Source organism: Lethenteron reissneri, chromosome 17, assembly GCF_015708825.2.
Source record: "Lethenteron reissneri isolate LAM-NWPU_2019-01 chromosome 17, ASM1570882v1, whole genome shotgun sequence".
In the NCBI taxonomy this organism is placed as follows: Eukaryota; Metazoa; Chordata; class Hyperoartia; order Petromyzontiformes; family Petromyzontidae; genus Lethenteron; species Lethenteron reissneri.
The window spans coordinates 8,169,736-8,184,919 of record NC_083795.1 but is presented as its reverse complement, the minus strand read 5'-3'; the positions used below and the strand labels follow the sequence as shown (position 1 = coordinate 8,184,919).

Genomic DNA, 15,184 nt, shown 5'->3' with positions numbered 1-15,184 from the left:
AACGTCGTGAGAATTATTTTATTATGTTTTATTTTTATTATTTTATTACTTCCCTTCTACGTGACTTTACCGAAAGAACCAAGAAGATCATCGATGTTTGTACATGGAATCGCAACACCGATTCGTGATAATTGATCGAATCTTGGTTGATCGAATCTTGGGTGGGCGAATCTTTGCATGCGTTCTCGTCATCATCATCATTATTCGCCACGATGACCTTATCCACTGCTGGATGAAGCCCAACTCTCACGGTCCCGCGGATGTAACAACCCCGTGCATCACCTGCACACGAACTCATTCAATCGCCCCGACTGTGCTCCCTCCTTCGGCTGTCACTCTGTCGTTAGTCTCGACCACTGGGCTATACACACACACACACAATTGCCCAGCCATCCATACTCGTTGCTTAACTTTGCTGTGCCACGCGTCCTCGATAAGCGGCCAGCACACTCGTTAGCCGCAGTGCTTATTTCTGTATAAATGACGTTGGCGGGGCAGCTCCTGGCTTCGTCACGTATTCCCATCGCTCGGGCTACACGTCAACTCTGTTTACCGGCTGGCGGGAGCACATCGGACAGCCGCGACTCAGTCTGCGCTCTGTCCCTTCCCGAGCTCAAGCTGCCGCGGAGCGGTGGAAGGTAACGTTCAATCGAACTCGTGTGCGCACGTGCAACACCGCCACTGGGGAGAGACGTCCCGATCGACGGTTCGAGACGACACCCCCAGTGCGCACAGGCACGGGCTGTTGCTGCTGCTGCGTGAAGTCATAGGTGCTCGCTAACAGCGCCTGGCTCGGCGGTGCGTTGTTGTCTTTCAGGAGGGGGTGCAAATCTTTGTGTTTGTGGCAGTAAACGAGAACAAAAGTGATGCATTTAACACGGTTATCAGCTGCTCGGTCCTCGGCTTAATTGAGCGGCTACACGTGCTCTGGGTGTAAGGAGTTATTATTGGTTGACAACACGTGCTGCTGCTGTTGTTGTTGGCAGTGTGAGTTGCGCACGCGTGTTGTACGTGCTCAGACCTTTGTCAATCCACTGCTGGATGATGAGGGGGGTGGGGGCTGCTTCCCCACCATGCCGTATTTGTCGTGGGATGGGAGGGGATGGTTCGGTTCGGTCATACTTCACCACGCTGGTCAATGTGGGTTGGTGAAGCCGGCTACTGTATCGTGTTTATATAATCTCACTGTGTGGCTTTAATGGGTTTTTTTTGCGTGAGTACAAAGGTGCAGCCCTGCAATTGCTAGTTAACGCAACCGCTGGTAGTTCACGCAAGCGCTGGTAATCCGCGAGTCCACGACAGGGAGTCTGCGGAAAAGACAAATAATAACATCCCTCATGAAGGAAATGTACGATTTCAAACAGCGAGTTTAGTCTGCGAGTTGAAACACTTGAAGAAGAAACATTTTGGAGCCGCTGCTCCAGAGGGTAATTGTGGTGCCGTGTTCAGGATACACGAAATGTTCTATGGGCTGTCCACTTTTACGTTGTTTGATGGTGGATTTGTTTTGGTTAGTGGGCGTATTTGTGTTGTTGAAAATACTGTCGGCTGTGCCTGACAAACATCTGACTGAAGCAGTCAGTGCAGATTAGGGCTACTCATGTCAGAGGTAGGGCTATTTCATAATGCATCTTCATATTACGTCTGCTACCGTTGTATTTTCCTGCCTATTATATTTTTTCTGAAGATTTTCTTACGTTCTTTTATTTTCTTATTGCTGCCTATGACTAAATCACTAGGAATGCGCTCGATCCTGTCAGATCTCGGAAGCTCAGCAAGTTGGCGCCGGGATAGTTATTTAGTAGTAACATGCAACCACGAATAAACAGGTGTTGTAGGCTGCGATTCTACGTGGTGGGCAGTAGAGGGCGGTGCAATAAAATAATTGCATGCACCTATGCTCCCAGTTGTAAACCAACCCGGCCTTACCAGCTTGAAGTATGGTCAAATAAACCACCGAGTAGTGCGGAGGCCCTCTTCCAGAAGTGGATTGACAGAGGGCTGTTCATTTTTATTAATTTAGTATTAGTTTCTAGCGTCATTTACTTTTAAGTCTTTTGATTTGATTGCCTATTTCTTGGAAAATGTCGTGACCAGACAGATCAGTTTCAGTACTGATACAGCATTGCCATCTTCCATCAAAGTACTGACCAGGCTGAGATCTGCTGAGCTGAGATCTATATCAGCACTGAAGCTGACATACCTGGAAAGTAGCCATTCAGTAATATGACTCGCGTTTTTTTTTATACAAAAACCACGTGACCACGTTTTGTATTGCATGTTCACTGGCGATGCCAAAATCATTTTGAACGTGCCCAACTTCAGCAGATTTCAGACGCTGAACAAGATTGAGCCTGGTTAGTACTTGGATGAGAGACTACCTTGTTTAGCTTGGTTAGTACTTGGATGAGAGACTGCCTGGTGTACCAGGCGTTGCAGGCCAGGGCTGCAAGGCGGCCAGGAGATGGCAATACACCAGTGGGTCATTGCGTCTATCTTTGCAGAGCTTTTCGTGTTACCCCCCCCCCCCCCCGTCATATGTGTGGTGGGTTTTCTCTTATTTATTCCAACATATTAAACCAAACAAGTCAATAATGGAATCGGCCAGATATCCCAAAGTAACAGCACCCTACTGAAAAAGAGTCTTGAGACTCTGTGAGGCTTTTCTAGCCAAATAAAGGGCCATTACATGCCTCTGGTTAATTCTCTCGAAGGGTTGATAGGCGGTGGGCAAAAATAACTACTGGGTGGCAGCCAATGAAACGAAAGTGCCTTCGGTGCATCCACCGTAGAGATGGAGCATTGGGTTTGGCTTGCGTGCGGGTGGTGGGTGGGTGATGCATTGTGGGACCCTGAAGCATGGCAGTCATTTTGGTGAGGCCTTCGTTCAGGAGTGGATTGATCATGGCTGATACATGTTGGTATGAATATTGACATAGTTCTGCTGTATGTTGAACTTCTTTCGCACCGTACGTAACCAACGGCGCTAATCGGAGGTGCAAGGAAAGGACAACAAACTAAACACAAAAAGCAGTTTCAAAAAATACTTTTCAATGTAGATTTTAAAGTGGCTTGTTTTTGAATTGCTCCTTGAAGTACCATTGCCTTTCACGTGGTTTTGTGCCTCTGTTTAATTTGCATCTCTTTATTCATATTAACGTGCACTCTTCCATTCATCCCAAGTTCCACCTGTTCTGCCACCAGTGCTTACACTCATTGTCCCATCAGGACATTGATCTATGTACAAAAAAGATCACTATAATGCATATGCTCCATTTGTACACCCGTCATTGTGCCCTCTATTAAAAGAATACCACCTCTCGTTCAGTTTTGTCATCATCATCATCATCACACAATCAAAAGCCATGATCAGTCCACTGCTGGATGAAGGCCTCCCCAAGTCTTTGCTTTCTCTAACAATCTCAATAACCAGCAAACAGCATCGTTATTAAAATAATGCAGACCTAAATACCAAGTGTCACCAAGGTGCTGGTCTGGTTATTGAGATTTTGTTTCTGTTCCATATATTGTGGGGGTTTTGTTTTCTTTCCAGTTTTCACTTTCAACTTAACATAGAAGCCTCCTTACTCCTTACACAGTGCATGTTATTGTTGGAAAGGGTATATGGATGATGACTATTGTATTCATTAATTATGGCTTTAATTGCCTTTTGCAGTGACCCAAAATTACCCTCACACGTGTGCCTTGCTTACACTGTGTTCTTAGAAATCCCACTACACTATGCAGTAAATTTCAGACGAGTTGACTCAAAGATGTACCGTCTATAAAGCCATTAAGAGTTTGAAGTTACATATGTTGGGGTAGTTAATGAGTGGGTAAATAAATGGTAAATTATGCCAACTAACTTACATTCGTTTATTTTGTTACCTGTTGAGTAAGTTCTAAGCGAGGGGCGTTTTAATACATCATCTTCAGCCAGGATAGATTCACTGCTGGTCGAAGGTCTCCACAAGCCATCTCCGATTAGCACGGTTGGCTGCGTACAGTGCGAAAGAAGTTCAACACACACACATATTCATGCAATGTAACAAGTCACATGTTGTACCACCTACACATGAGCTGATTTCATCCGTTAATCTCCTCATTGAAAATCCTCTCAAGAGATATTCCATTTCTTGGCTGATGTGTCCTGCCTGAACAAACTTACTTTTCTTAACCCGTTTCAATGATGCATTTAACCCCCATATACTGTATTCTCTGATCCAATTGTTTATCTTTCTGTGCTTCAATTTAATTACGTATTTTAACATATGCGCACTATTGAGTACATGTAATAAACACATGTTCATGCACTGTAAACTGCTGAAATCACAGACGTGTTAATCATGTTACATTTGCTGATGATGTGTGGCGATGCAGTGCCAACTCAGTGGCTAGTGTGCTACGCAATGAGCCAAGCAACCTGATGTTGAATCTCGGCCTTGGCTAATTTGCCTGGCGAGTGACGTCTGAGCCAATCCTGGACACCCGACTTCACCAACACACATTGACCAACGTGGTGAAGTATGTTTAAAGAATACCCCGTGACTGTTGTATAGCATGGGGAGGCCTTCATCCAGCAGTGGATTGATAACGGCCCACAATATTATCATTCATGAGGGTGAAATGGTGTGTGCTGATGCACGGTAAACAAACATGGCATTAATACTGTGGCCACTGCCGGGAAAACAAATCCTTTTCCATGAATTCTTATTTTAGAATAGGCACGAGACTCAACATCTCATGGCATTTGTAATTGATGAGCATATAGGATAGCCCGCAATAACCCAAGCAGTTTGCCACAACCTCTGTCTATATTTAGGTTGTTTGTGGCCTGTGTTCCCAGCGTTAGAGGTTTGTGTTACTGTTTGCGTGTGACTTGAATTTCTGACTTGCTGCTCTAAGAATGTGCACGTGGTTAAAATGTAGCTGACTCTTGGCCTCATTCTTCACGTAGAAGTGTCAACATTGCATGTGGCATCTGCTGATGCCTCTTAGAGTAGACATTAATACTTTAAACTATTTTCTTATTTTACCAGGTAAGGCCCACTCGGCTATTAGATCCTTTTCAGAAGCGACCTGGCCACAAACAAAAGCTCAACGAAGTGGCTTATCATGTGGAAATGTTTTTATATCAGCCAAATAATCTAAACGCACGTTTCTAAATGTGGAGGGGAAAACCTGTGAGGACCCGGAGAAAAATCCATGCGACCACGGGGAGAAAGAGAGAACATGCAAACTCTAAATACACAGGCATCGTCAGGGTTGGGATTGAAACCCATGACCTCCTGCATACCAGGCGAGGGAGATAACATCTCGCCACAAGGGCACCCCATATTAACCCAGCGAGCCGAGTTCAATAATCGTGGCAAATATCGGAATCGATTCTGAGCCTCCCCTCGAGGTTAACCTCAAAACAGTACTAGGTGCGGTGTGTAAACATCACCACTGGGGAGACAAAGGCGGCCAGGCGCGGTGCAGGCCACCCACCCCCTCGTGTGTCATGCTGGTCTTCATAGGTGCTCGCTTACAGCACTTGCCGCAATCGTCTTTAAGGGGGGATCTTTGTCTTTGTGCCGACCAGGGGTGCAACATTTGTGGCTGTTTCTTATATATAAAATAAAGAAAGATATCTAAACATAGTAGGGAGTGTCTGGACACCTACAAATGCATATTGGCTACGCACCCCGGTTCACCAGTGCAGTGCGCTAACCGCCGAGCCACCACTCCCCAATGTCATTATCCACACTGTACTCTATTGTGCTCCTTGCATTGTGACTTTGTGTGATTTCCAGTTCTGCAGCAGTCATGTTGAAGATTAACAGCCGCTTGCTGCAGGCGCAGCTGGCGAGCACACCTGTTTGTCACAAGGAGAGTGAAGATGTTCAACAGGAACGGAAAGCCCTGCAACAACTAGCCACAAATCTTCGGTACAAAAACAAATCTCGGCAGCTACTTTTTTAAATCCTTTATATTAAGTTCGCTTGCTTGCGTGCTTGCGTGCTTGCTTGCTTGCTTACGACCGTGCAAATCTTTCGGTCGTTTTTTAACCCACTTCCCGTGATCCAATCGAGCTGACATTTTGCACATAGACTCGTTGTGCGAGACAATTAATTTTAGTGAAATTTTTTTTCCAAAATTTTACACTGTTTAGGGAAAACAAATTAAATATTTAATTACCAATTGCTTAATACTGGCAGACAATCATCTGACCCATAGGTGGCAGCCATCTCAAGCCAGAGGACGAGAGGACTCTAGCCGCCACGCATATAAAGGATTTAGAGTGAAAAACTTTGTTTTTACGGGTTATACTTGTTTTCTTCCTTATGTTATATTTGTTTGGTAATTTCCTCCCCCCCCCCGCCGCCCAACTTTATCCCAATTGTGCCTTCGGCGGCATGCCTTGAGACGAGGCATCAATTGAGGCCTCGCGCAGAACAGCGCAGCCTCTTGGCGTTAGACGACGACCCACAGAAGTGGATATCAACAGAGCTGGCTCTGAAATGCCTTCAAGCAAGGATGTAATTATATTATATTTTGGGGGGGACACATTCCCCCCCTCCATATTCAAATATGCTCAAAATGCCCCCCCCCCCCCCAATATATTGCTTTAAAAAAATTTGCTATGCTATATAAATGAAAACAACAATTTGCTAAACCTTGGCCACAATATCTGGCCTTCATATAAATCAATGCATAGATTTCTGTTTATATGGTTGTGGTTGGACTTTATTAATGCCTAATCTCTGCCATTACATACAATGAAACAAGAAATTGTAAAAAAAGTAAAAACAGAGCAATGTAATACAATACACTATTAGACATTATTGTAAAAAAATAATAAAAAGTCCATCCCATGTGTTAGTGAATTTTTAAAATATTTTAGGCAGGAAATCAGTTTTAAAATTTAGATATTTTTCTTGGTTGAGACCCCCAGACACCCTGGAAGATTTGGTCCCCCCCAATGTTGACTCCATGGCCACGGCCTTGCCTTCAAGTGACCTCTGATCAGCACAATAGAGGGCAGCATTCTCCTACCCACTCTGCACATGAGAGTAATGTTTGCCACGTAACAAACCGATATTTGAAATATCAAAACCGGAATTTAGCCAAATTCAACACGATTGTGTGTGTTTTTTGTGTGCAGTCATTCGTGACCGGGCTGAGACCAGCTGCTCGTTTTTTGTTTTTAATTCAAATTCATGTGCAAGGCTTCGGTGGCCCCGATGCCGTAATTGTGAGCATCTCAACACGTGTGGCGTTTCTTTTTCTCCCAACTAGGAATGTTTGCAAGATGACAAACGACAGCATTTTCTGTGGTCTGCGAATCCCTGACCGGTTTCAAAAAGTAAAGCAAGAAATCAGTTTGGTTGTCCTCACAGGTCAGTCTGAGGGCAACGGCGACCGTGTTTCTCCAGATTGTTTTCATCGGTTGCACCTCGGATCGCTCGGCGCTAATGTCCAACGTTTCGTGATGCGAGCTTCTCCAACGACTGAATTGAGAGCTGTACAGTAGAACCGCGGAAACCTACGCAGGACAAATCATTTGGTGATGCTCTTTTAGGCAGTGGTGCACAAGCACAGTCATGTAGGTGTGTGTGTATGTGTGTGTATGTTGAACTTCCTTCACACCGTGCGTAGCCACCCGTGCTAATTAACAAGGAAACTCACCACATTCCTTGATAGCACTGCCTTGAAAGGAAAAAAATATTGTAGGCCACGTATTGGGCAATGGCTCTTCGTAGCACAGAAACATTGCCCAAAACATCACCTGTTACACATTGTTCTTTTTAAGGCCATCGTGTTATAGATGAATGCTGTGTATATGTATTTATTTATTTCTTCCCGGTATGTCATATCTTCTCTGCGTCGTTTCCCGCATCGCAATAATAGTTTGCAGGGCTTCGTCCGATCGCGGATGTGTGTGTGCACATTTTTCTCTCTTTAATGAACAAGCCAGCGCTCGCTGCCCTATGTGGCTTTCGGCATCGTCGCGTAATCAACGGCCCTGCCGTCTCTTGCCAGGAAAGGGAGTCTTTTGTATTGACGTGAAGAATTGGGTGGGAGAGGTGAGCCGAGATGGCAAGCACTGGCTTGTTAAGCACAAGGGGGAGGTGGCTGGGGAATTCTCAAGAAGTGTCCAGCACCCAGACCCCCTGCTCGACATTAAGGTAAACATTTCACTTGTGCTTGTGACCCTCGTACGTCTGTGTACATATATTAAGCCGGCCACTGATGGTAGTTTGCATAAAAAAATACATACGCCATTCGTATAAGGTTACAGAAATCGTTTTTGTCAGCTCCAACCTTTTCATCGTCGTTATTTTCAGCTAAGCCTCACGGATTGTGATTATTACTGGCTCGAAGAATTCTAAGCACCGCATAATGCAGTGGACATATGGGCGCAACTTTTTCAGCGATTCTAAGCCAAACGTCCCGTTGCCGCATGCAGTTAGTGACTAGGATTTTCGTTCTCCATGTGCTTCTTCTTCTGTACTGCGACTCTTTTCCTGTCACAGCTACCGTGCTCATACCTCGCTCCACCACGTCCTTACATCTCACCTTCAAATTTCGATTTAAAGCTTTCGTGACTGCAGGGATTCATCTTCTTGGTTCTTTTGGTAAAGTCACGTAGAAGGGAAGTAATAAAATAATAAAAATAAAACATAATAAAATAATTCTCACGACGTTTCGGCCACAACGCAAGCAGCCGTCCTCAGGTGAAAAGCAGGTCTGTCACCTGAGGACGGCTGCTTGCGTTGTGGCCGAAACGTCGTGATAATTATTATTATTATTTTTTTTAATTATTTTATCTCACCTTCAGTCGCACGCCACTCCTTCTGCCCTCCGCTGCTGTCAACTCCACAGCCAGTCTCATCGTGTCTATTTGTCCATATTTGCACAACACAATCACCAAATATTGCCTTCTTGAAATTGCAAAAAAAAATTATAATCCAGAGTTTGCACTTTGTGAATGCCTTTCGTTATTGTTTCCTATTTTCTGGGTCCCGTAATTACGCATTACTTTATTTCCTTCATGGATAAAAATAGGATTTCTGCGTTCGTAGGAAGTGCTTTTCTTCGTGCAGTGATACCAATTGAGATCTTATCAGGATGATGAGAGTTTGATTTAAGTGAAATTAGACCGATGAGGACCTGCATTCAGTGCCTTGGAGATAAAGTCAAACATTTTGGTGACTGTCGAAAGACAATCTGACATCAAATATTTCCCTGATTAGGGGTCATTTCGAAATTTTCGCATTTCTGGAGGTTTGGTTACACTCGATAAATAAGAGCCTTTTAAGCACGATAATGACCGTGGACTTCATATTTTTTAATAACCCCCTCATATTTTACAATAACTGAAAGATGCACATAGTTTGTACAGTTATGGATCCATTAAGTTTAGGAATGTGAAATAGATCTTGGAAATAATTTTGAGGCAGCATGAAGATAGCATATTAATGCTGAAGGCATCATTCACTCAAAGTGTGCATTTACCGTGCATCCTGTAGTTTATTTCTTATCGGCGTACTCCAATTACGGCAAGCAAGGACAGAGGGATCTCTCTTCTGTCTCCAAACTTGATATTAAGTGGAGAAAGACAGCTGTGGCTTGCAGGGTAGAGAGATGAAGGCTCTGATTACGGACCGAAAAACATGGTTATAAAGGGACGTATTTGTAATAGTGTGAACAAAGGGTGGAAAATGTCCCAGCTTTTCTTCGGCGGCCCACTACACGTACAATGGGATACAAGGACCTTTCCGTTTTTCAATTACGTTTAAACAGAAAATGAAGATGCGCTGTGAATTACCTCTGTTCAACTTGAGAGTGTGGCGGCAGAAATAATAATATAATGCCTATGGTGCTTTGTGTCAAGGGCCTTTATTTGTGCACTGCATGAATACAATTATACCGGGACGATTCAGAGTTCATACCCCGTCTACTACGACAGGCATATTTGTTAATGTTTCAGATACTCTATTCAAGTTGTATTGTTGGGAAAAAAATGTATACATTTTAAAAAGAAATGCCGCGGCATGTTACATGGTTAATTGTTGCTTCGATTTTCTTCATATCCTCAAATGTAATGGACAATAATGCTGAATGGTAATCAGCCACGGATGATTGGTTCTTTTGCAGTGGTTTAAAAGGGCATCTGAATTTTCATTCGTCTGCAGTAAAACAATTAAGTTGTGTTTTAAAAATGTACCATTAAAGTAATACTGTTTGTTTATAATCATTAAAGTAATAATAGTAATATTCAGCCTTGTATCTGTTATGGGGGATGAAGGCCCCTCCACGCTGTGTTAAACATGGGGGTTGTTTGACTGTATTTCATCATGCTGATCAGTGCTGGTTGGTAAACGTGGAGTCGTGGACTGATTCAGGTATCGTTCGTCATTAGTGTCTGTCGTGGCAGGGAATCGAACTCGGGATGCCGGGTTCAGAGCTAACCACTGCGTCACTGCCTCCCCCAATGTCACATTGAATCAAAAACAGTTACCTGCGAGTAGACTTTATACAGCACCGTTTCTTTGTCGGTAATGGTTTAAGTCACCCATAGTTGCAGCCCATCTGCTGTACTTTCCGTGAAAAAAAATATAGCATTAGCTTTGTGCTTCGTCTATGTGCACACGTAATGTCCTATTGGCATGGAGGGATGGATTATTGGAATTGCTCATGGAGACAGAAAAAAAGGAACACATGTTCTCGAGAACATGGGTAAGTTCGAGACAGATCTCATTTTGACTGATAAGGAATGAAAGTGGACGATGGCGGGACACGTAACTCGACGGGATGATTGTCGATGGTCCAGAATAACAACATAATGGCAGCCAAGAGGAAATGCTCACACTCGCCGTGAAGATGGAGTGACAATTTCAACTACTCGCATGCAGGGGTGACTTTGATTTTGAAATGACAGGACTGTGGAAGATGGCGACGGCTTAAAGCGTACCTCTTGTCTCATGCTCCATCTCTTCCTCTTCCCTCCCCTCGCCCCTCCTCTCCTTCCCATCCCTCCCCGACCCTTTCGTGATCACCAAGTACCCCCTATCGTGGGTTCTCATTCATCAATCCTTGCACGCCCCTGCCATCTAAATCATTCTATTATGTCATCGTTTTTCAACCTACGTCAAGCGTCTTGAGTGAAGGCGCTCTATAAGTATAACATTAGATTAGAGTGGTCTTCATCCAGCAGCGGACTGATCATCGCTGATGATGAAGATGGTGATTTAATGTTCACGCTAAAAAAGTACGGCAGTCGAATATTATCTAATCCCACGGACCACGTGCTGTTGAGTGTTGAAGAGTAAGTCTATATTTGGAAAACACACGGTCACTCTGTAGCTCTCAGCACGTGGAATGGAATATCCGATACCATCCCGAACAACACACGGTACATGACGGAAACACATTGGAGAGCTACACGGCCCAACTGTAAACACCTACTCGGAGTTGCATTGGGAGTATCCCACGCAAACAACTACGGTCGGGTTGTAACGAGTCCTGTGATGTACTGTAACGGGCCTTCGTTTTGTTTCAATACAAATTTAAATACGAAAGGGAAGACAATATATATCCATACATCTGTCTCTACACGTAAAATTAATGAATGTATTTTTTACGCTTCCCGTCAACCGCAAGGCCTTCTGGGAGTGCACAGTTTCAGCAGCCTTGGTTCAATGAAATCAAACGCTGAACGAGTTTTGTCTCATCAGCAGTCAGGATTTCTTGAATAAATGCTGGTGTTGTTATAGGCAAAGATGCACTCTTTAAGATAAGTGTGCCAGTTCGACACAAAATTATATCATACGTTACACAAAATAATGATTTGCGTTATGTAATAGTACGGTCATTTTTTTTTTGTTTTTCAGAAAAAAATAGAAAATCTTTGGAATTTCCTTGTCGAGAAAGGCGTGGGCATCAAGAAGAAGCAGATGCATCATAAGGTTATCTTCATTAATCCCAAATGCCAGTTAGAAGCTGAGTTACAGAAGAACGAGGACATTGTTGGACCGGAAGATGTGGACAGCGTCATGCTCTGTTTTCAGGACTCATACCTTACAAGTTTAACTGATGCGATAACACCGTACTGGATAACGGGTGAGATTTCTACAGATCAAGGCATGTTAAAGGTTTATGTTGTTATAGACCATGCTGCCATGGTGTAATGATATCACACTGCAGTCCAGAGGTCGCCGCTCTGATTTCATCTTTTGACGCGGCAGTCGAAACGACGGGGCAGGTTCCTTAAGTACCACCCCTACCCCCGACCTACGTCCACCTGACAGTGTCAATGTGTACACCACAGTTAGACAATCGGTAGGTCACGTGTGGTGGGGCAAAGTGTGGGAACCCCGACCTCATCCAAGGCGGTCTAGTCAGTGTGAAAGAGTAGGCCAATTACCATCTGTGGAAGGACTGTCTAGGAGGAGGCCCTTCCGCCAGCATTGGGCTTCCTGAGAACCGTTTCTAAATGCGATTCCAAATTTTGTACACGTCATCTGAAAAATTCTACATTTGCTTGCTCATGTTCGAAAATAATAATAATAATCAGTAACACTGTCCTCAATGTGCAAATATACATGGAGGGCAATCAATGTGCAGACCTTGCCAAATATGTTTTATTTTATATTTCATTTCACCGATTCTATTACAATGGTGGATCTAGATTTGAAGAAAAAAACCTAAGAATACAATGGTGGTCTTGCCGTCAAGTCATGAGCAGAGAAAATATTCAATTTCAGAACTCCGCAGATGACAGTGCATCACACTGTGTCGGTGAATAGCCCCGGGAAATAACAGCTCGGAACTACTTCCTGAATTCACTTAAAAAGGCCTCCTTATCCACACCAGGGGCACACCATTATAAGCCTTGCCAAGAGTGTACATCACGTGTCAAGCAAACAGACATTTTTAAGCCTCGGAGCAGAATTTCTCCAAATTAAATTATCTTTTTTTTAATGTTTTGCCATTATTGACTGATTTGAGGCCCTCATCTCGCTATACTTTAGAAACTGATTAAATAACGGGTTTTATTTGCGTTCAGCTGAAGGCCAAATGAAACGGATTACTTCTGATCTTATCAGATCTCGGAGACCAAGTAGATGTTGAGCCTGGATAGTGCTTGGCTGGGTGACCGCCATGCACAAAAGGCGGGTGCAGTCGATGTTGTTGTGGGCACGAGCACTCGTCCCTCCGTTACCAACCAGTGCGTGATGAAGTATGATCAAAATATTTAACACAGCCCATAATGGGGGGGCGGGGGGGGGAGGCCCTCATCTAGCAGTGGGTTCACAAAAAAACGAGCCGTGCATGTACATATGCTTTAGAAAGTAATTTTAAGTGACATACAAACTATAGACCTGTGTGTATATATTACAGATAAGTTTTTGATTCACATTCAGATTTTTTAAATTTTAAGGACTGTTTTTGGATTTTCTGTTGTTCTGGATATTTTACATTAACAAATGTGCGGTCGTAACATAGTGGAAGTGACGTAACTTCCTTAAGGGTTTTTTTATGGGTTAAATTGCGTAAATATGTGTCGTTAACCCACCACCACTCGATACAGTCCATTAGTAAGGGTTGTCACGTAAATAAAATATGCCAATTAGTTACTATTTAGGTACACCGTTGTGTTGGAGAGTAAACCCACGACATTTACAATTTGTAAATCATTTCCTGTAACCTCACTCCTTCGGATCAATTCGAAAAAAAAAAACATTTCCAGATCATCTGAAATTAAATATGTAGGCCAGATTTCCGGCAATTTTTTCAGATGAATTAAACATTTTTGGGTATTTCTTTTTTTAATTTTTTACCCCAATGGTTTCTTTTAGGGCACCTTTCGTACCAACAGCTGAAGGAGTGTCAGAGCGCGCTGCGTGGCATAGGCACGTGGGACGTAGTGGAGCTTCAGGGAGGCATGCGTCTGCTCGGGGATTACAACGGCTGTCCCAGCGTGGCCCTGGACCGCAAGGAGACGGAGCTGCTTGAGTTCTCCCACCAGAGGAATGCCACCATGGGCTACGTGTGGGCCATTCTCGGCTACACCCCGCAGGTAACGACGGAAACGCTCGGCACCCAGGCAACCCTGTAGGTTTGAGTCGGTGTTCTCTGTGCTGTGTGGACCCCGTCGTTCCTCAATCGCGTCCCTTTCTTGTCCCCGTCTCATCCCCTTCTCGTCCCCTTCTCACCCCCTCTCGTCCCCTATGTCCCCTCTCTCCTCCGTGCCCCCTTCTCATGTCCGCCCCTCTCGTCCCCTCTCGTCCCCCTTCTCGTCCCCCGTCTTCCCCCTTCTCATGTCCCCCTTCTCATGTCCCCCTTCTCATGTCCCCCTTCTCATGTCCCCCTTCTCGTCCCCTCTCGTCCCCCTCTCGTCCCCCTCTCGTCCCCCTTCTCGTCCCCCTTCTCGTCCCCCTTCTCATGTCCCCTCTCATCCCCCTCTCGTCTAACCCCCAGTGATTGTCAATGCAAGACAGTGTTCTTTCCTTCACCAGGTGAGAGCCCATTGAGCTTTTGAGAAGCCATAGAAACGGGCACATCTCTTGTTATGTCGGTGACCGTAATTACTTGGCGACTGTGTATATATAGCCGCTTGGACTTATTTCGCAGACGAAGATGACGGACGGTGACGTTGTTTGCACGCCGTGTACAAAATCTCCCTGTGTCGCCGTACAGCAATTCGGCCTGGGTCAAGACCGAGGCACGTTTGGTGAAGCTATTCGCTTTCCAACCAAGTCAATTATAAACGATCATCTTCTACTGCAGCGTGCAAAACCCCCTAATTATGAAATTAACTGCACGTGCAGAGATGTCTTTAAACCGTCCTTGCTATGTTATCATATAAACCTGGTCCTCTAATTGCAAATTGTTTAGTCTCATCATCCGTGACAAATCACAAAACGATGATTATTACCTGCAGGCCTTTAAGCGATATCGTCTGCCGGCGGTAGGGAGCAGCAGTGGCTCATTACGAGGCTGTGTAATTGCTTTGTCAGATGGAGAGGTATAATGTATCTCCTTGTTTTAGCGTATGTAAATTTTAATTCATGTTTACATGTGCACGTTCTGAAGTATACATCTCTGCACTCTGGTTCAAAAGTGCACAGTTGCTATCTTTTTTTTTACGTAATAAATAAGTAAAATACTTTACGCCTGCGAGATTGCACCCACC

The 15,184-nt window shown here is 44.3% G+C and overlaps 1 protein-coding gene across 1 annotated transcript in view; it reads left to right on the top strand.

The window, feature by feature from the left end:
* Positions 1-436: 436 nt before the first annotated feature.
* LOC133343424 (uncharacterized) overlaps positions 437-15,184 on the top strand; it is a 30,444-nt gene continuing 15,696 nt past the window's right edge. The window contains exons 1-6 of the mRNA XM_061553013.1: positions 437-638; positions 5,796-5,930; positions 7,282-7,382; positions 8,026-8,171; positions 11,880-12,108; positions 13,848-14,068. Coding sequence (XP_061408997.1) covers positions 481-638; positions 5,796-5,930; positions 7,282-7,382; positions 8,026-8,171; positions 11,880-12,108; positions 13,848-14,068 — 990 coding nt within the window. The 5' untranslated portion in view covers positions 437-480. The remainder of the gene's footprint in view (positions 639-5,795; positions 5,931-7,281; positions 7,383-8,025; positions 8,172-11,879; positions 12,109-13,847; positions 14,069-15,184) is intronic.